This window comes from Salmo salar, chromosome 16, assembly GCF_965601325.2.
Source record: "Salmo salar chromosome 16, fSalSal1, whole genome shotgun sequence".
NCBI lineage: Eukaryota > Metazoa > Chordata > Actinopteri > Salmoniformes > Salmonidae > Salmo > Salmo salar.
Window position 1 is genome coordinate 45,437,885 of NC_138306.1, and position 22,145 is coordinate 45,460,029.

The 22,145-nt window shown below is 45.0% G+C and overlaps 1 protein-coding gene across 1 annotated transcript in view; it reads left to right on the top strand.

Moving 5' to 3' along the window:
* Positions 1–747: 747 nt before the first annotated feature.
* Positions 748–22,145, top strand: part of LOC106573923 (phospholipid phosphatase-related protein type 3) — a 28,686-nt gene continuing 7,288 nt past the window's right edge. Inside the window, exons 1-4 of the mRNA XM_014149385.3 lie at positions 748–1,311; positions 16,663–16,766; positions 19,719–19,904; positions 20,784–20,913. Of these exons, the coding sequence (XP_014004860.1) occupies positions 16,683–16,766; positions 19,719–19,904; positions 20,784–20,913 (400 nt within the window). The 5' untranslated portion in view covers positions 748–1,311; positions 16,663–16,682. The remainder of the gene's footprint in view (positions 1,312–16,662; positions 16,767–19,718; positions 19,905–20,783; positions 20,914–22,145) is intronic.

Consider the following 22,145-nt stretch of genomic DNA (forward strand, 5'->3'; position numbering starts at 1 on the left):
TGGGTTCCATGCAGAATGGTTTTGTCTAGAAGGGATACAGCTTTAGTCAAAATTGACTTTTCGTAGCAAGTTTAGAACTTACGCAGCAAGGAGAATTAACGTAGCAGGTTAGGAGAACTAGGTTAAGGTTAGGAAAAGTGTTAGGGTTAGGGTTGATGCCGAATTTGACAAAAGCTGTATCCCATCTAGACATCACCATGTGGAAGCTTCAGTGGCAATTACCTGATTAGTGAGAGAAGCTTTAAAAATGGATGTGCTGCACAGATGTGTGTTTGTGGTCCCAAACAAAGTCCTTTAAGTGTAAAGCTTTTTTTTTATTTAACTAGGCAAGTCAGTTAAGAACAAATTCTTATTTACAATGACGGCCTACTGGGCCTACAGTGGGTTAACTGCCTTGTTCAGGGGTAGAACGATTACTGGCCCAACGCTCTAACCACGCTCTAACCACTAGGCTACCTGCCACCCCCAAAAAAAGCTACAACAGAGTATCCACATAAAGCCCCTTACAATATGAATTGGAGAGAGAGAGAGGTGCTTGGCTTGGTGCCAGTACTCATTTAGCTACTGTGTATATGTGTATATTTAGGTGCAGGAGCTCCACTGTACTTTTTAACTAGCATTCTATAAGAGGAACAGGAACTCAAACAGTAGCACTTTTGAGGTGCCAGTACTCTGCTCAGGTGAGCTCCTGCCCAAGTCAAGCACTGAGAAAGAGAGAAGGGAGAGTGAGAGAGGGCATGCATGAAGGCAGACAGACACTATGTGTCCTTTTAAATTATGCTGGGGGAAGAAACCGTCTTTCTCTCACACCCACTCACATGCTGCAACATACACACATGCACTAAACAAAAGGCTACACACACCCCTCCCCTGCACGTTTCTGCTTTCACGTATTTGTGCAGTAGACGCATCATTGACAGCCCCCAGTTCCTTATGATGAAATACCAGGGTTGGCAATAGACAGGTTATCAATTGTTAATGTTGTCTGTCATCTATCTAGCCAAGGCGAGACGCAAGACCACAATATCCGAGGCAACCTTTTGAACCGGCGTTTCTCGCTAAATCGTCAGCTTTGCCCAAGTCAAAAGCCCCCCGAGGTCGGGGAAATCGTGCGTTTTCACTCCCCACCAAAGCTGCACCCGCGCTACTAAACAATTTCTTCGGGATCGCTCGGTGAGAAACGTGAGCAGAAAGAAGAATGTGAAATGGACTGAGTTGCTGTGAGAAACATTGAAGGTATTTCCACTCGGGGGAACGACGGCAGAGAAGATATTGGATTTTATTAGGAATTTTCCCATTTATCAAATTAAGGTGAGAAAACTCTGTATACTATTCATTCCATGAAACGTGCATTGTCAGTGTTTTTTATAGACGCGATGCAGTCGATTTGACAGTAAATGACTGAGGGAGCTACTGTGCGCAATTCGAGTACAGTAGTAGTTTTATATGAACAGTTTTACAATCACACCTATTCCTTGTGATATCTGTCATCAATCGACTTTTGCTGATTTTCTATTTGTTATTTGCATGTATACATTAGCCTAATAGATATATCCTAGGTGAGTTTTTGACTTTATTATTCTCTTACACGGATGTTATGCTTTACATTTCTTCATGGATTTAAAAAAAAAATTAATATTGTGATATGCATAGCCTAAGCTTTAATTGTTGCTCTCTCTCTTTGAGTGTATGTGAATCAATCATCATCCATGATCATGCTATTTTCAACCATGTGTTGTTATAGACCTAACTAGTGATTCATATATAATGCGATTCCTATATTGATTTGAGGTATCCTAGGCTATTGCCTATATTCATATACCAGGCAGCACGTTTTGTCGTTGTGCCATAAACCGTCCGTTATGTTTTGGATGGCTGACAATTTGCATACATTAAAAGATAAAAATCAATGCCGCAGTTTTATCTCTGGATTTTCTCAATTGATAGCTTGCACCATGACACGCATAGGAGCTAATGTCTGCACACATACATTTGGAACCATTTTTATTGTTGCACCAACTATATGTTAATGTCTTCCTGTGTTTTCCTGCCTGTCTGTCTGTCTGTCTGTCTGTCTGTACCTACTGATCTATGAAGTTAATAATCAATTAGGCAGTATCACTGTAGTACTTAATTAGTGTATTTTGGACCATTGAGCTTGCTTAAACCTCTTTATCAGTCTAATCCTGCCTTTTATTAAACCAAGTGTCAAATTGCAGAGTAACATTGTACCTCAACACACTGGTATGTTGTAGGTGCACTCTTAGAAAAAAGGGTTCCAAACAGGTTCTTCGGCTGTCCCCATAGGATAACTCTTTTTGGTTCCAGGTAGAACCATTTTTTGGTTCCAGGTAGAACCCTTTTGGGTTCCATGTAGAACCATCGGTGGAAAGGTTCTACATGGAACCCAAAAGGGTTCTACCTGGACCCAAAAAGGGTCATTCTAAGGGTTCTCCTTTGGGGACAGCCAAAGAACCCTTTCAGGTTCTAGATAGCACCTTTTTTTCTAAGTGTGTGGTGGAACATCACAGGGGCCAAGCTCCTACCCCACAAGCATTTCGCTACACCCGCAATAACATCTGCTAAACATGTGTATGTGACAAATTAAATTTGATTTGCTTCCAGTTCGAGCTATAAGACTGCTAAATAGTTAGTTAAATAGTTAACCAATAGCTACCCGGAATATCTGCATTGACCCTTTTTGGACTAATCTCATTTGACCCATCACATATGCAGCTGTTAACTATCCCGTTGCCTAGTCACTTTATCCCTACCTATATGTACATATCTACCTCAATTACCTTGTGCCCCTGCACATCGACTCGGTACTGGTAGTCTGTGTATATAGCCAGGTTATTGTTACTCATCGAGAATTTATTCCTTGTGTTATTTTTTTATTTTTTATTCCTCGTGTTATTATTAGTATATCTTTTTTTTTTAAACTATTTTTCTTTCTTTTCTCTCTGAATTGCTGGGAAGAGCCCGTAAATAAGCATTTCACTGTTGGTTTACACCTGTTGTTTACGAAACATGTGACAAATAAAAGTTGATTTGAACTGTCCCCAAAACATATGTTTAACAATACTTTAAAATCAAAACATAATTTACATTCTTCCCTGTCTGCCTAATAAGGTGTTGGAAACCCTGATTTCGGTCTCCAAAAGGCGTCCCCACCATTGTGTAGAAAGTGTTGTTTTTCTCTTGAGCAAGGCCAGCATTGCCCACAGCACTCCACACAGACATTGTGGAGGACATGTGAAAATGACTCGCTTTTTGTCCTAGACTGAGGGACCATCTTGACTCCCACTTGAGTGCAACAATAGACCCAGTGAGGATGGCCATTTTCTAATCCACCCTGTTTAATTAAAAGGCTCCCCATTCAAACCCTCTCGCTGGCTGTCAAGCTGGTTTTCTGACCACAGACCAACACAGACCTCAGCTTGTTTAAGACACCCCCTCCCTTTCCATTCTCCCCAACCCTTTCAACACACTCAACCATTTTTATTGCTGCACTAACTACACTATACAAACAAAAGTACAGCTCTTTCGGAAAGTATTCAGACCCCTTGACTTTTTCCACATTTTGTTACGTTACAACCTTAATATAAACTGGATTAAATAGTTATTTTTCCTCATCAATCTACACAAAATACCCAATAATGACAAAGCAAAAACAGGTTTTTAGAAATGCTTGCTAATTTGTTAAAAATAAAAACTTAAATAATACATTTACATAAGTATTCAGACCCTTTACTCAGTGCTTTGTTGAAGCACCTCTGGCAGCAATTACAGCATCGAGTCTTCTTGGCTATGACGCTACAAGCTTGGCACACATGTATTTGGGGAGTTCCTCCCATTCTTCTCTGCAGATCCTCTCAAGCTCTGTCAGGTTGGATGGGGAGCGTTGCTGCACAGCTATTTTCAGGTCTCTCCAGAGATGTTCGATCAGGGTCAAGTCCGGGCTCTGACTGGGCCACTCAAGTACATTCAGAGACTTGTCCCAAAGCCACTCCTGCGTTGTCTTGGCTGTGTGCTTAGGGTCATGGTCCTGTTGGAAGGTGAACCTTCGCCCCAGTCTGAGCGTTCTGGAGCAGGTTTTCATCAAGGATCGCTCTGTACTTTTCTCTGTTCATCTTTGCCTTGATCCTGACTAGTCTCCCAATCCCAGCAAAACATCCCCACAGCATGATGCTGCCACCACCATGTTTCACCGTAGGGATGGTGCCAGGTTTCATCCAGACGTGACGCATTTAGGCCAAACAGTTCGATCTTGGTTTCGTCAGACCTGAGAATCTTGTTTCTCATGGTCTGAGTCTTTAGGTGCCTTTTGGCAAACTCCAAGCAGTCTGTGATGTGCCTTTTACCCATTAGTGGCTTCCGTCTGGCCACTCTACCATAAAAACCTGATTGGTGGAGTGCTGCAGAAATTGTTGTCGTTCTGGAAGGTTCTTCCATTTCCACAGGGAAACTCTAAAGCTCTGTCAGAGTGACCATCGGGTTCTTGGTCACCTCCCTAACCAAGGCCCTTCTTTCCCCGATTGCTCAGTTTGGCCAGCTCTAGGAAGAGTCTTGGTGGTTCCAAACTTCTTCCATTTAAAAATGATGGAGGCCACTGTGTTCTTGGGGACCTTCAATGCTGCAGAAATTGTTTGGTACCCTTCCCTAAATCTGTGCCTCGACACAATCCTGTCTTGGAGCTCTACAGACAGTTCCTTCAACTTCATGGCTTGGTTTTTGCTCTGACATGCACTGCCAACTGTGGGACCTTATATAGACAGGTGTGTGCCTTTCCAAATCATGTCCAATCAATTGAATTTACCACAGGTGGACTCCAATCAAGTTGTAGAAACATCTCAAGGTATTTCTGTTTTGTATTTTTAATGCATTTGCAAAGATTTATAAACTTCTTTTTGTTTTGTCATCATGGGGTATCTTCTTTACACTCTCTTTGGATAATTCATTCCAATCATTTTAAAGTTAACAGCAGGTATTTTGCATGTAAGTTTAAGTATTTTGATATCTTCACAAATCTAGATGGCTGAGGATTTAAAAAAATGGAATCCATGTTTGAATAAGGCTGTAACGTAACAAAATGTGGAAAAAGTCAAAGGTTCTGAATATTTTCCAAGGGCACTGTATATGGACACCCCTTCAAATGAGTGGATTCAGCTATTTCAGCCACACCCATTGCTGACATGTATAAAAAATTGAGCACACCGCCATGCAATCTCCATAGACAAACATTGGCAGTAGATTGGCCTTACTGAAGAGCTTAGTGATTTAACGTGGCACCATCATAGGATGCCACCTTTCCAACAAGTCAGTTAGTCAAATTTCTGCTCTGCTAGAGCTGCCCATGTCAACTGTAAGTGCTGTTATTGTGACGTGGAAACATCTAGGAGCAACAACAGCTCAGCCGCGAAGTGGTAATCCACACAAGCTCACTGAACGGGACCATCGTGTGCTGAAGTGCGTAGCGCGTAAAAATCATCTGTCCTCGGTTGCAACACTCACTACCGAGTTCCAAACTGCCTCTGGAAGCAACATCAGTACAATAATTATTAGTCGGGAGCTTCATGAAATGGGTTTCCATGGCCGAGTAGCCGCACACAAGCCTAAGATCACCATGTGCACTGCCAAGCTTTGGCTGGAGTGGTGTAAAGCTCACCGCTATTGGACTCCGGAGCAGTGGAAATGTGTTCTCTGGAGTGATGAATCACGATTCACAATCTGGCAGTCCGACGGACAAATCTGGGCTTGGCGGATGCCAGGAGAACACTATCTGCTCTAATGCACAGTGCCAACTTTGAAGTTTGGTGGAGGACGAATAATGGTCTGGGGCTGTTTTTCATGGTTCGAGCTAGGCCCGTTAGTTCCAGTTAAAGGAAATCTTAACGCTACAGCACACAATGACATTCTAGATTATTCAAATCAAATTAAACTTTATTTGTCTCATGTGCCGAATACAACCTTACCCTGGAATGCTTACTTACAAGCCCTTAACCAACAGTGCAGTTCAAGAAAGAGTTAAGAAAATATTTACCAAATAACCTAAAGTAAAAAATTATAAAATGTAACACAATAAAATATCAATAACGAGGCTATATACAGGGGGGTACTGGTACCGAGTCAATGTGCCGGGGTACAGGTTAGTCGAGGTACGAGGTAATTGACTATGCATAGATAATAAACAGTGAGTAGGAGCAGTGTAAAAAACAAATGGGGGGAGTGGTAGAAGCTGTTAAGGAGCCTTTTGGTCCTAGACTTGGTGCTCCGGTACCGCTTGCCGTGCGGTAGCAGAGAGAACAGTCTGTGACTTGGGTGACTGAAGTCTGACAATTTTTTGCTCTGACACCGCCTAGTACATAGGTCCTGGATGGCAGAAAGCTTGGCCCCAGTGATGTACTGGGCTGTACGCACTACCCTCTGTAGCGCCTTGCGGTCAGATGCCGAGCAGTTGCCATAACAGACAGTGATGCAACCGGTCAGGATGCTCTAAGGTGCAGCTGTATAACTTTTTAAGGATCTGGGGACTCATGGCAAATCTTTTCAGTCTCCTGAAGGGGAAAAGTTGTTGTTGTGCCCTCTTCACGACTGCTTTGGTGTGTTTGGACCATGATAGTTTGTTGGTGATGTGGACTCCAAGGAACTCGAAACTCTCGACACTGATGAAGCCGATGAGTGAGGTGGTATACTCTTTAATGCCATTGGATGAATCCCAGAACAAATTCCAGTCTGTGCTAGCAAAACAGTCCTGTAGCATAGCATCCGAATCATCTGACCACTTCCGTATTGAGATGAGTCACTGGTACTTGCTGCTTTTGATTGTAAGCAGGAATCAGGAGGATAGAATTATGGTCAGATTTGCCAAATGGAGGGCGGGCGAGAGCTTTGTATGCATCTCTGTGTGTGGAGTAAAGATGGTCTAGAGTTTTTTTCCTTCTGGTTGCACATGTGACATGCTGGTTGAAATTAGGTAAAACAGATTTAAGTTTACCTGCATTAAAGTCCCCGGCCACTTCTGGATGAGAATTTTCTTGTTTGCTTATGGCCTTATACTGCTGGTTGAGTGCGGTCTTAGTGCCAGAATTGGTTTGAAGTGGTAAATAGACGGCTACGAATAATATAGATGAGGACTCTCTTGGTAGATAGTGTGGTCTACAGCTTATCATAAGGTACTCTACCCCAGGCGAGCAATACCTCAAGACTTCTTTAATATTAGACATTGCGCACCAGCTGTTATTGACAAATAGACACACACCCCCGACCCTTGTCTTACTAGACATAGCTTCTCTGTCCTGCCGATGCATGGAAAATCCTTCCAGTGTAACGCCCTGGCCATAGAGAGGGGTTTTTTGTTCTTTATTTTGGTTAGGCCAGGGTGTTACATTGGGTGGGCGTTCTATGTTCCTTTTTCTATGTTTTGGTATTTCTTTGTTTTGGGCCATGTGTGTGGCTCCCAATCAGGCACAGCTGAAGCTCGTTGCTGCTGATTGGGAGTCACACATAAGGAGCATGTTTTTCCTTTGGGTTTTGTGGGTAATTGTTTCTGTTTGAGTATTTTCCTCACAGGACTGTTTGCTGTCGTTTTTGTTCATTTTGTAGTGTTCTCTTGTTTATTTGAATTAAAACTCTAATGATGAACACATCCTCTGCTGCACCTTGGTTCCCTCTTCAAGACAGTCGTTACAGAATTACCCACCAACAAAGGACCAAGCAGCGGAAGAAGGCTGGCGAGGTAAGGGAGACCGGGAGGCACCCCCAAGAATTTTTTAGGGGGGGGCACAAGGGGAGTTTTGCGGGGCAAGAATGGAGCCCCAGGCCAGCTCCCCGCACTAGCATGGAGGTGCGTGTTCGCAATCTGGTACGCCCAGTACCAGCACCACGCACCAGGAGTCTAGTGTGTCAACCCAGCCTCGCCAGTCAACAGTCGTCATCAGAGCTGCCCGCCAGTCAACAGTCGTCATCAGAGCTGCCCGCCAGTCAACAGTCGTCATCAGAGCTGCCCGCCAGTCAACAGTCGTCATCAGAGCTGCCCGCCAGTCAACAGTCGTCATCAGAGCTGCCCGCCAGTCAACAGTCGTCATCAGAGCTGCCCGCCAGTCAACAGTCGTCAGAGCTGCCCGCCAGTCAACAGTCGTCAGAGCTGCCCGCCAGTCAACAGTCGTCAGAGCTGCCCGCCAGTCAACAGTCGTCAGAGCTGCCCGCCAGTCAACAGTCGTCATCAGAGCTGCCCGCCAGTCAACAGTCGTCATCAGAGCTGCCCGCCAGTCAACAGTCGTCATCAGAGCTGCCCGCCAGTCAACAGTCGTCATCAGAGCTGCCCGCCAGTCAACAGTCGTCATCAGAGCTGCCCGCCAGTCAACAGTCGTCAGAGCTGCCCGCCAGTCAACAGTCGTCAGAGCTGCCCGCCAGTCAACAGTCGTCAGAGCTGCCCGCCAGTCAACAGTCGTCAGAGCTGCCCGCCAGTCAACAGTCGCCAGAGAGGTCAGACTGCGCTGAACTGCCGGAGTGGCCAGACTGCGCTGAACTGCCGGAGTGGCCAGACTGCGCTGAACTGCCGGAGTGGCCAGACTGCCCTGAACTGCCGGAGTGGCCAGACTGCCCTGAACTGCCGGAGTGGCCAGACTGCCCTGAACTGCCGGAGTGGCCAGACTGCCCTGAACTGCCGGAGTGGCCAGACTGCCCTGAACTGCCGGAGTGGCCAGGGACGCCCGCCAGCCCGGTGAGTCCTGTGCCTACGCCTAGGGCCAGGCCTCTGTCATGTCTCCCCAGCCCGGTGAGTCCTGTGCCTGTGCCCAGGGCCAGGCATCCATCATGTCTCCCCAGCCTGGTGAATCCTGGGTCAGTGCCGTCGGAGCCGCCAGGGTTGCCCGCCAGCCGGGCGCAGCCATCGCCGCCCGCCAGCCGGGCGCAGTCAGCGTCGCCCACCAGACCTTCGGCGCGGCCAGGTGCACCACCTAAGAGGGCGACGGGTGGAGCAGAGGCCACGTCCCGCACCTGAGCCGTCGCCGTAAGAAGGCCCACCCGGACCCTCCCCTTCAGAGTCAGGTTTTGCGTCCGGAGTCCGCACCTTTGGGGGGGGGGGGGTACTGTAACGCCCTGGCCATAGAGAGGGGTTTTTTGTTCTTTATTTTGGTTAGGCCAGGGTGTTACATTGGGTGGGCGTTCTATGTTCCTTTTTCTATGTTTTGGTATTTCTTTGTTTTGGGCCATGTGTGTGGCTCCCAATCAGGCACAGCTGAAGCTCGTTGCTGCTGATTGGGAGTCACACATAAGGAGCATGTTTTTCCTTTGGGTTTTGTGGGTAATTGTTTCTGTTTGAGTATTTTCCTCACAGGACTGTTTGCTGTCGTTTTTGTTCATTTTGTAGTGTTCTCTTGTTTATTTGAATTAAAACTCTAATGATGAACACATCCTCTGCTGCACCTTGGTTCCCTCTTCAAGACAGTCGTTACATCCAGCTCCATATTATCCGTGTCGTCATTTATCCACGACTCGGTGAAACATAAGATATGTCCCGTTGGTAGGATAATCTTGATCGTAGATCATCCATTTTATTTTCCAATGATTGCACTTTGGCCAATAGAACGGATGGCAGTGGGGGTTTACTCACTCGTCTACGAATTCTCAAAAAGCAGCCCAACCTCTGCCCCCTTTTTCTCAGTCTTTTCTTCGCGCACTTGACGGGGATTTGGGACTGGTCTCGAGAAAGCAGTATATCCTTTGCGTCGGACTCATTAAAGAAAAAATCTTCTTCCAGTTCGAGGTGAGTAATCGCTGTCCTGATATCCAGAAGTTATCTTTGATCATAAGAGATGGTAGCAGCAACATTATGTACAAAATAAGTACAAAAATAAGTTACAAACAACGTGAAAAAACAAACAAAAAAGCACAGTTGGTTAGGAGCACGTAAAACGGCAGCCATCCCCTCCAGCGCCATTCTGAACATTCTGAACAATTCTGTGCTTCCAACATTGTGGAAACAGTTGGCAACAGTTTGGGGAAGGCCCTTTCCTGTTTCAGCATGACAATGAACCCATGCACAAAGCGAGATCCATGCAGAAATGGTTTGTCGAGATCGGTGTGTAAGAACTTGACTGGCCTGCACAGAGCCTTGACCTCAACCCCATCGAACACCTTTGGGATGAATTGGAACACTGACTGCGAGCCAGACCTAATTGTCCAACATCAGTGCCAAACCTCTCTAATGCTCTTGTGGCTGAATGTAAGCAAGTCCCTGCAGCAATGTTCCTACATCCAGTGGAAAGCCTTCCCAGAATTGTGGAAGCTGTTATAGCATCAAAGGTGGGAAAAACTCCATATTAATGCCCATGATTTTGGAATGAAATGTTCGATGAGCAGGTGTCCACATACGTTTGGTCATCTATTTTTATGTCTGTCTGTCTGTACCTAATGATCTATGAAGTTAATAATTTTGTACTGAGATGCAGTGCCTTAGACCTTTGAATCCATGTGTGTGTGTTAACTATTTAACTTTACTAGAATGCTTAAAAGGGCGCAAAAATTTAAAATATCGGTTATCGGTATCATTTTATTTTCGCTAAGAAAATGTCGGATATCGGTATCGGCCAAAAATGTCATATTTGTGCATCACTCGGTGCATCACTAGCTCTTGCTGCTGGTGAGTCTCTGATCCACCTCGATGCAGACGACACCATTCTGTATACTTCTGGCCCTTCTTTGGACACTGTGTTAACAACCCTCCAGATGAGCTTCAAGGCCATACAACTCTCCTTCCGTGGCCTCCAACTGCTCTTAAATACAAGTAAAACTAAATGCATGCTCTTCAACCGATCGCTGCCTGCACCTGCCCGCCCGTCCAGCATCACTACTCTGGACGGTTCTGACTTAGAATATGTGGACAACTACAAATACCTAGGTGTCTGGTTAGACTGTAAGCTCTCCTTCCAGACTCACATCAAACATCTCCAATCCAAAGTTAAATCTAGAATTGGCTTCCTATTTCGCAACAAAGCATCCTTCACTCATGCTGCCAAACATACCCTCGTAAAACTGACCATCCTACCGATCCTCGACTTCGGCGATGTCATTTTCAAAATAGCCTCCAATACCCTACTCAATAAACTGGATGCAGTCTATCACAGTGCCATCCGTTTTGTCACCAAAGCCCCATATACTACCCACCACTGCGACCTGTACGCTCTCGTTGGCTGGCCCTCTCTTCATACTCGTCGCCAAACCCATTGGCTCCAGGTCATCTACAAGACCCTGCTAGGTAAAGTCCCCCCTTGTCTCCGCTCACTGGTCACCATAGCAGCACCCACCTGTAGCACGCGCTCCAGCAGGTATATCTCTCTGGTCACCCCCAAAGCCAATTCCTCCTTTGGCCGTCTCTCCTTCCAGTTCTCTGCTGCCAATGACTGGAACGAACTTCAAAAATCTCTGAAACTGGAAACACTTATCTCCCTCACTAGCTTTAAGCACTAGCTGTCAGAGCAGCTCACAGATCACTGCACCTGTACATAGCCCATCTATAATTTAGCCCAAACAACTCCTTTGCACCCCATTATTTGTATTTCTACTTTGCACTTTCTTCTACTACAAATCTACCATTCCAGTGTTTTACTTGCTATATTGTATTTACTTTGCCACCATGGCCTTTTTTGCCTTTACCTCCCTTATCTCACCTCATTTTCTCACATTGTATATAGACTTATTTTTCTACTGTATTATTGACTGTATGTTTGTTTTACTCCATGTGTAACTCTGTGTTGTTGTATGTGTCGAACTGCTTTGCTTTATCTTGGCCAGGTCACAATTGTAAATGAGAAATTGTTCTCAACTTGCCTACCTGGTTAAATGAAGGTTACACACACACACACACACCACTGACCAAAAAGTTATTTTGTTGTTTTTTACGTATGTCCCCATTACCAGTAAAACATAATCAAAACCTATTTCTTTTGCTTACTTGCTGTGCTGTTTCGTTGTTCATTTGTTCAGTCGTTTCATTTTCAACCAGGATTTTTATGGAACGCCGTTTGGGTCTTTGTGTGTAAAAAAATAACTATTGAGCACTATTTGACGTGTCAAATAAAACTATTTGATGTGTCAAATAAGCTTGTTGACCAATTAGGGCCTGAATATGACACACACATAATAATTTAACGCGTTCATACATTTTTTACTTAGTTATTACACATTGATTACACTATCACTCATATTTCATATGTCACAACGATTCATCGATACGCATGCTATGATGCTGGTAAAGTTGTCTCGCACACCTACAGTGCTGATCATTAAAAAAAGCTAGTTAGCTCATGGATGCAAACAATGTTGTTCCCCAAAAACATAGCAAAACGACACAATCTGTTTCAGTAGCTATAGTTAGCTAGCTAACTATATAGCTAGGTGTCATCATCACCCTAGTTTATATGACAGTTCTTATTTGATTAATGGTGGTCGGACCCATCTATGTGAAGCTAGCCACAATAAGGATTAGGCACAATCGTGGACTTTGGTTAGCCTTCAAAATAAAGGTATGGAATAATTATATTATTTGTATTCATTTGCATCACTGTCAATGACAGTTTTATTTTGAAGGCTATCCGCAAATTCCACTATTGTGCCTAATCCTTATTGTGGCTAGCTTCACAACACATAACTGTCTGGTCGAGCGTCACTAGCCAGATGAAGATAGCTGGCTGCTTATAACGTTAGCTTTAGGCAATAGGGTTAAGTAGCTGGATAGCTATTTATTTTGATGAACTGATGTTCAATTTCAATAGGCGAACAACAAGTGGCAACCTAGCTAATACTTACTCACAAGGATTCCAAAATCATTGCTAAGAATAATGAAAATGACTGCAGTTTCTACTGGTCGTTGTTTTCAGGCTGGTTGTATTGGTGCTAGCTAGGTACCAAGCTAAAGGTAGCTACCCCAGAAATTGCGGTCGAACAAATTATGCTATATTACCAACTCGGTATTGTAAACACATCGTTCGTGGACAGTGTTTGCTTGTTTGCTGACTTTTTTGGACAGCTTTGACAGTGCTACCATATATTGTTTGACACGCAAAGACCCAAACAGCGTTCCATAGTATGTATGATGTGAAGCAAATAGCAGTGCCGCTATTACTGTGTAACTCCGGTAGGGCAACATCGGAAAAATAGCACACTTGGTAGTGTTAACCAGTGCTCGACCAGTCGGTGAAAGCCAACATCACCCACGACAGAGAACGGTTGATTTTCAAGGGCAATTTATACCATTATCTTGGCTTTAATGGATTTCACCTTTGAGTTGTCTCGCTGAAATTTTCTTACTCTTTCAAATGACTGCTTGACTTGTTGACTGCTCGATCCACACAGCAGACATTATGGGCTAGTTTAGGAATGCTGTGTTGCACGTATAGCGCAAATTTTACATAGCGTCATTACGTCATGCACCTTCGTTATATAGGTATGCACGTCAGCTTTGACATCGGTTTTGCACATTGGGCGTTAAACTAGACATTGGCCGATACCGATGTTGGCATTTTTAGCTAATATCGTCCGATTCCGATATATTCACCGATATATCGTGCATCCCTGCTATAGATTACTGTAGTACTTTATTACTGTAAATTCCGGACTATAAGCCGCAACTTTTTTCCCACGCTTTGAACCCCGCGGCTTAAACAATGACGCGGCTAATATATGGATTTTTCCCGCTTTCAATTTTTTTATATCCAAAAAAACACATTCTGTGACGTGCTCAGTTTTTTGGCGGCATGAAGCTTTCATTAGACCAATGAAATTGCCGAACGGGTTAAGGTCAAACAACTTTTTTGTTACTGTTTAGATTAAATCGAGCGCTCTCAAACTTCCCATCATTCTGATTACGGTAGTCATTTTGTCACCCTCATCATGGCAAAGACACGGAGAAATGCATATGATGCAGCTTTCAAGTTGAAGGCGATTGATCTGGCTGTTGGAAAAGGAAATAGAGCTGCTGCACGGGAGCTTGGTCTTAATGAGTCGATGATAAGACGTTGGAAACAGCAGCGTGAGGAATTGACTCAGTGCAAAAAGACAACTAAAGCTTACTGCAAATTTTTTATTTTTTGTTACAAGCCGTGTTTCGTTAAAGCCTATTTATTTTTGTTACAAGCCGTGTTTCGGTAAAGCCTATTTATTTTTGTTACAAGCCGTGTTTCGTTAAAGCCTGTGTAAAGTTCATTTGTTTCAATGTACCGGTAGGCACCTGCGGCTTATAGACATGTGCGGCTTATTTATGTTCAAAATAAAACTTTAAAAAAAAATTCAGTAGATGCGGCTTATATTCAGGTGCGCTTAATAGTCCGGAAATTACGGTAGTTTGTTTTGGAATATTGAGTTTGCTTAATCCTCTTTATCAGTTTAATCCTGCCTCTTCAAAGATTCCCTATTCAAACCCTCTCGCTGGCTATCAAGCTGGTTCTCTGACCACAGACACACAGAAGCCTCAGTTTGTTTGAGACACCACTTCCTTTCCATAATTCCCAACCCCTTCAACACACACCCCGACGTCTCTCTGTCTCTCTCTGTATGTGTGTGTGTCTTTCTCTGTCTCTCGCTCTCTCTCTCTCTCCCTCCCTAGATAAACATTGCTTTTCCCCAATGAAAGATAAGCACTCTATTGGCATGTTATCTCCCTCAGTCTAGGGTTGTCTTTATTATTTTAGCAATTGCATTTTCCCAACACAAGCGAAGGACTTGCATTTTTCCTACACAATCAAAGGACTTGCATTTTCCCTATACAAGCAAAGACATTGCATTTTCCCTACACAAGCAAAGGACTTGCATTTTCTATATACAAGTAAATGACTTGCATTTCCCTTACTTAAGCAAATGACTTGCATTTTCCATGCACAAGCGAAGGAGCATCTACATATTTTCAAGGAAGCACTTTCTTTGGGACTACATAACATATTCACTGTCACGACTTCCGCCGAAGTTGATCCCTCTCCTTCTTCGGGCGGCGTTCGGCGGTCGAAGTCACCGACCTAGCCATCGCTGATCCACTTTTAATTTTCTTGTTTTGTCTTGTCTTCCATCACACCTGGTTCCAATTCCATCAGTTACATGTTGTGTATTTAACCCTCTGTTCCCCCTCATGTCCTTGTCGGTAATTGTTTCTTGTAGTGCTTATGCACGGTATGCTGGTATGTACCGGGTTTTGTTTGACCCATTTGTTGTATTGTTCTGTTGACGGTGGTTTATGGATATTAAACGACACCGTTGTAAATCAGTTTTCGCTCTCTTGCGCCTGACTTCTCTGCCGCCAGTACGCATTACACTACATTCATTCACCATCCATAATAGATGTCAACACTGTACATAATGCTACATTCTGTCAATTGCAAGTTTGTATGTCACTGCATACCCGATTCAATCCGTAGATAAGCGTTTGTGAACGTTTGTGCAGTGCTTATTTAAACAATAAGGCACGAGGGGTATACCACGGGTATGACACAAAATAACTTTTTACTGTTCTATTTACGTTGGTACCCAGTTTATAATGGCCTTGGGTGTTTTTGGTATATGGCCAATATACCACAGCTAAAGGCTGTATCCAGGCACTCCGTGTTGCGTCGTGCTAAGAACAGCCCTTAGCCATGGTATATTGGTCATATACCACTGCTTATACCACTGCTTTCAGCCAATCAGCATCCAGGGCTCGAACCACCCGGTTTATTTTAGTGTTATAAATTACTCATAAATGTATTATATAGTCCTTATTCAGTGGCTTAAAATAAAGACCATTGCCCAGGAGCTGTAATTCACCATAAAACCATCATATTTCCATATTCCATTTAGATAAATTGATGGGGTTATATTTTAAAATATTTCGTATTTGGTTTTCCAATTTTGATCCTTAAATATCAAAGTCAGTCAGACCTTTTCAGGCCTCAAAGCGGTCTAATGTCAAGAAGACTATGTCCCACGCCATGTACTGGGGGCCCCCGAGTGGCGCAGCGGTCTAAGGCACTGCATCTCAGTGCTAGAGGCGTCAATAGAGACCCTGGTTTGATTCCAGGCTGTATCACAACCGGCCGTGAGTGGGTGTCCGATAGGGCGGCGAACAATTGGCCCAGCGTCGTTCGGGTTAGTGTTTGGCAGGGGTAGGCCGTCATTGTAAATAAGATTATTTTCTTAACTGACTTGCCTAGTTAAATAAAGGTTACATTGAATAATAATAATTACCTGTAAGCCATATGCTCAAGCAATGAAAATAGATTAGTGTCTAGGTCAGGGGTGCATTTCTGGTCCTTGTAGGCTGCTGATTATCCTGCTGGTTTTGGGCTTTTAACCAGTGACTGATTTATACCTGGAACAAGGTGTGTGCACTCTCCAGCTGACCAGTAACATTAATTGATCAATAAATACCAGACAGAAACGAAAACCAGCAAAACTGCGGAACTTACAGGCTTGAGTTGTGCACCCCAGGAGTTTTGACATGTCATCCATTATCACAGACAGTAACATGTTTTACCATTGCATCAGGACCATCTGTTTTCCATTTTAATTGAATAAATAAATACATACATGAATAAATAAATTAAAACAAATGTTAATATTAAAATAGAAAAGAGATGTCCCTGAGCTCATTCAGTACTATTATTTTATTATAACTTCAACTATGCGTTCTTTCAGGTTTGTCCACAGATGTCACAATGATGACTCCGAGAGACCCCAAGCCCAAGAAGACGCAACCCAAAGATAGCTTGACGTTGTTGCCTTGCTTCTATTTTGTAGAGGTGGGTAGATATATGAACATTATGATAATTGCATATTTTGGGGAAATTTGACATTTAACATGTTACGGTGATAATCTTTGGTTGTATCTGATTGAATGAGTGTATGAATGAATGAACTCGCAAACACCAGATGTTTGTCTTGTGCTTTGCCTTTCTCTTGGGTGGATGATTATGAATCAATATGCTGCAGCTGAAGTGAGAGAAAACAAATCTGGATGACCTGTAGCTGAGGATGAGCTGCTTTCGTATCATTTCAGCTCACGTCTTTTATACAATCTGAGTCTCATTCATAGACATTGAATAAGTAACTATCTATACTGCCCCAAAAAATAAAGGGAACACTTAAACAACACAATGTAACTCCAAGTCAATCACATTTCTGTGAAATCAAACTGTCCACTTAGGAAGCAACACTGATTGACAATAAATTTCACATGCTGTTGTGCAAATGGAATAGACAACAGGTGGAAATTATAGGCAATTAGCAAGACACCCCCAATAAAGGAGTGGTTCTGCAGGTGGTAACCACAGACCCCTTCTCAGTTCCTATGCTTCCTGGCTGATGTTTTGGTCACTTTTGAATGCTGGCGGTGCTTTCACTCTAGTGGTAGCATGATACGGAGTCTACAACCCACACAAGTGGCTCAGGTAGTGCAGCTCATCCAGGATGGCACATCAATGCGAGCTATGGCAAGAAGGTTTGCTGTGTCTGTCAGCGTAGTGTCCAGAGCATGGAGGCGCTACCTGGAGACAGGCCAGTACATCAGGAGACGTGGAGGAGGCCGTAGGAGGGCAACAACCCAGCAGCAGGACCGCTACCTCCGCCTTTGTGCAAGGATGAGCATTGCCAGAGCCCTGCAAAATGACCTCCAGCAGGCCACAAATGTGCATGTGTCTGCTCAAACGGTCAGAAACAGACTCCATGAGGGTGGTATGAGGGCCTGACGTCCACAGGTGGGGGTTGTGCTTACAGCCCAACACCGTGCAGGACGTTTGGCATTTGCCAGAGAACACCAAGATTGGCAAATTCGCCACTGGCGCCCTGTGCTCTTCACAGATGAAAGCAGGTTCACACTGAGCACATGTGACAGACGTGACAGTCTGGAGACGCCGTGGAGAACGTTCTGCTGCCTGCAACATCCTCCAGCATGACCGGTTTGGCGGTGGGTCAGTCATGGTGTGGGGTGGAATTTCTTTGGGGGGCCGCACAGCCCTCCATGTGCTCGCCAGAGGTAGCCTGACTGCCATTAGGTACCGAGATGAGATCCTCAGACCCCTTGTGAGACCATATGCTGGTGCGGTTGGCCCTGGGTTCCTCCTAATGCAAGACAATGCTAGACCTCATGTGGCTGGAGTGTGTCAGCAGTTCCTGCAAGAGGAAGGCATTGATGCTATGGACTGGCCCGCCCGTTCCCCAGACCTGAATCCAATTGAGCACATCTGGGACATCATGTCTCGCTCCATCCACCAACGCCACATTGCACCACAGACTGTCCAGGAGTTGGCGGATGCTTTAGTCCAGGTCTGGGAGGAGATCCCTCAGGAGACCATCCGCCACCTCATCAGGAGCATGCCCAGGCGTTGTAGGGAGGTCATACAGGCACGTGGAGGCCACACACACTACTGAGCCTCATTTTGACTTGTTTTAAGGACATTACATCAAAGTTGGATCAGCCTGTAGTGTGGTTTTCCACTTTAATTTTGAGTGTGACTCCAAATCCAGACCTCCATGGGTTGATAAATTGGATTTCCATTGATTATTTTTGTGTGATTTTGTTGTCAGCACATTCAACTATGTAAAGATAAAAGTGTTTAATAAGATTATTTCATTCATTCAGATCTAGGATGTGTTACTTTAGTGTTCCCTTTATTTTTTTGAGCAGTGTATATGCAACCATTGTAGATGCGTCCCAGTAGTCTTCAATAACCTTATTTTCTATCCTTCATTACCTCTGATCTGATAGGACTTCATAGGGAAGGCTGTGGCCACATAGAGACTACCGTAAATTCCGGACTATAAGCCGCAACTTTTTTCCCAGGCTTTGAACCTCGCGGCTTAAACAATGACGCGGCTAATATATGGATTTTTCCCGCTTTCAATTTTTTTTCTCCTAAAAAAACACATTCTGTGACGTGCTCAGTTTTTTGGCGGCATGAAGCTTTCATTAGACCAATGAAATTGCCGAACGGGTTACGGTCAAACAACTTTTTTGTTTACTGTTTAGATTAAATCGAGTGCTCTCAAACTTCCCATCATTCTGATTACGGTAGTCATTTTGTCACCCTCATCATGGCAAAGACACGGAGAAATGCATATGATGCAGCTTTCAAGTTGAAGGCGATTGATCTGGCTGTTGGAAAAGGAAATAGAGCTGCTGCATGGGAGCTTGGTCTTAATGAGTCGATGATAAGACGTTGGAAACAGCAGCGTGAGGAATTGACTCAGTGCAAAAAGACAACTAAAGCTTACTGCAAATGTTTTATTTTTTGTTACAAGCCGTGTTTCGTTAAAGCCTATTTATTTTTGTTACAAGCCGTGTTTCGTTAAAGCCTATTTATTTTTGTTACAAGCCGTGTTTCGTTAAAGCCTGTGTAAAGTTCATTTGTTTCAATGTACCGGTAGGCACCTGCGGCTTATAGACATGTGCGGCTTATTTATGTTCAAAATAATATTTATTTTTACATTCAGTGGGTGCGGCTTATATTCAGGTGCGCTTAATAGTCCGGAAATTACGGTATGTAAACAGATGAAAACTAATACGCGTTCATGATGGTCCGTGTTTGTTTGTCAAATGTTCAACTCATCTCAACTCTTTTCAGACAAGTTGCATACACAAAGAGCGAGAGGCAGAAGTTCTGTATAGTATATTCACGGTTAGGGTTAATAGTAGTTAATAAAGTGACAATTCTGACAACAACCTTTGACATACACTTCTACTTCCTGTTTCCCAGCTGCCCATTGTGGCTTCTTTTATGGTGTCGCTCTACTTCTTGGAGCTAACGGACCTGCTCCACCCGGCCCAGGTGGGTTTCCGTTGCCATGACCGCACGCTGAGCATGCCCTACGTGGACGGTGGAGACGAGCTCATCCCTCTACTCATGCTGCTCAGCCTGGCCTTCGCTGGGCCGGCCGCCTCGGTGAGGACACCCCTCTAAACACACTTGCACGCGTGCAGGCACACCACACACACACACACACACACACACACACACACACACACACACACACACACACACACACACACACACACACACACACACACACTATGCTGCTCTGCCTGCATGAGAAGCCCTCTAAACATACCCACGTATGGCCTATGTCAGTGTTTCCCTCAAGTACCCCCAACAGCACACATTTTTGTTGTAGCCCTGGACCAAAAAACCTGATTTAACTTGTCAAGGGTTTGATGATTAGTTAACAAGTACAATTTGGTGTCCTTGTCCGGGGCCACAACAACAATATGTACCATTGGGGTTACTGGAGGACTGGAGTTGGGAAACAATGGCCTATGTGATACACTCTATTTATAATGAAGCCATTATACACTCAAACTGCATGTACTCATGCCCTAAAAACTCTGACAGTAGTGTAGAATGTATGAAGGCATTGAAACCAGCGGCAGAAAGCCTAGTGGTTAAGAGCATTGGGTCAGTAACCAAAAGGTTGCTCGTTCGAATCCCTAAGCTGACTAGGTGAAACATCTGTTAATGTGCCCTTTAGCAAGGCACTTAACCCTAATTACTCATGTAAGTTGCTCTAGCGTGTCTGCTAAATGACGGAAATGTAAACCGTTCAAACTACACCGTAATATAGTTGCGAATATGCATATAGGCCTACATTCAAATCAGACCACAGAAGATGAGACAAACATTTCTCAAAACCACAAACCAAATACTGTTTTCTCAAATAGCCCATTCTCTCTAGGGTTGAGCATGATTGTCAAGTAGAAATGCGTCGACTAGTACGTGGTCATTAAATGTTTCTATATCTCTGACTGTGTGTGGTCATCTGGTCAGATAATGATAGGGGAGGGCCTGGTCTACTGCATGCAGTCACACCTTAAGATCCGCCCTGGGGTGGAGGGCAGCATCAACGCCGGCGGGTGCAACTTCAACTCCTTCCTACGGCGAACGGTGCGCTTCGTAGGTATGGTTCCACTCAGTGTCAAATGAATGTGGCCTGTTCCTGGATTTCTCCAGTGTGACAATGACTCACTCTTTCTTTAGTTCCTCCTCTTGTTTTCTCGTCTTCACTGTTTTCCCTCTCTCCCCACGTCACTGCTCTCCCTCTCGCCCCACATCACTGCTCTCCCTTTCTCCCCACATCACTGCTCTCCATCTCTCGCCCCACATCACTGCTCTCCCTTTCTCCCCACGTCACTGCTCTCCCTCTCGCCCCACATCACTGCTCTCCCTTTCTCCCCACGTCACTGCTCTCCCTCTCGCCCCACATCACTGCTCTCCCTTTCTCCCCACATCACTGCTCTCCATCTCTCGCCCCACATCACTGCTCTCCCTTTCTCCCCACGTCACTGCTCTCCCTCTCGCCCCACATCACTGCTCTCCATCTCTCGCCCCACATCACTGCTCTCCCTTTCTCCCCACGTCACTGCTCTCCCTCTCGCCCCACATCACTGCTCTCCCTTTCTCCCCACATCACTGCTCTCCATCTCTCGCCCCACATCACTGCTCTCCCTCTCGCCCCACGTCACTGCTCTCCCTCTCGCCCCACATCACTGCTCTCCATCTCTCGCCCCACATCACTGCTCTCCCTTTCTCCCCACGTCAGTGCTCTCCCTCTCGCCCCACATCACTGCTCTCCCTTTCTCCCCACATCACTGCTCTCCATCTCTCGCCCCACATCACTGCTCTCCCTCTCTCCCCACATCACTGCTCTCCCTTTCTCCCCACATCACTGCTCTCCCTCTCACCCCACATCACTGCTCTCCCTCTCTCCCCACATCACTGCTCTCCCTTTCTCCCCACGTCACTGCTCTCCCTTTCTCCCCACATCACTGCTCTCCCTCTCTCCCCACATCACTGCTCTCCCTCTCTCCCCACATCACTGCTCTCCCTCTCTCCCCACATCACTGCTCTCCCTTTCTCCCCACGTCACTGCTCTCCCTTTCTCCCCACATCACTGCTCTCCCTCTCTCCCCACGTCACTCCTCTCCCTCTCTCCCCACGTCACTGCTCTCCCTCTCTCCCCACGTCACTGCTCTCCCTCTCCCCCCACATCACTGCTCTCCCTCTCTCCCCACATCACTGCTCTCCCTTTCTCCCCATGTCACTGCTCGCTCCCTCCTCTTTCTCTCAATCTCCCCACCTTTCTCTTACCCTGCCACATCCCCACTCTTCTCTCTCTCTCTCTCTCTTTCT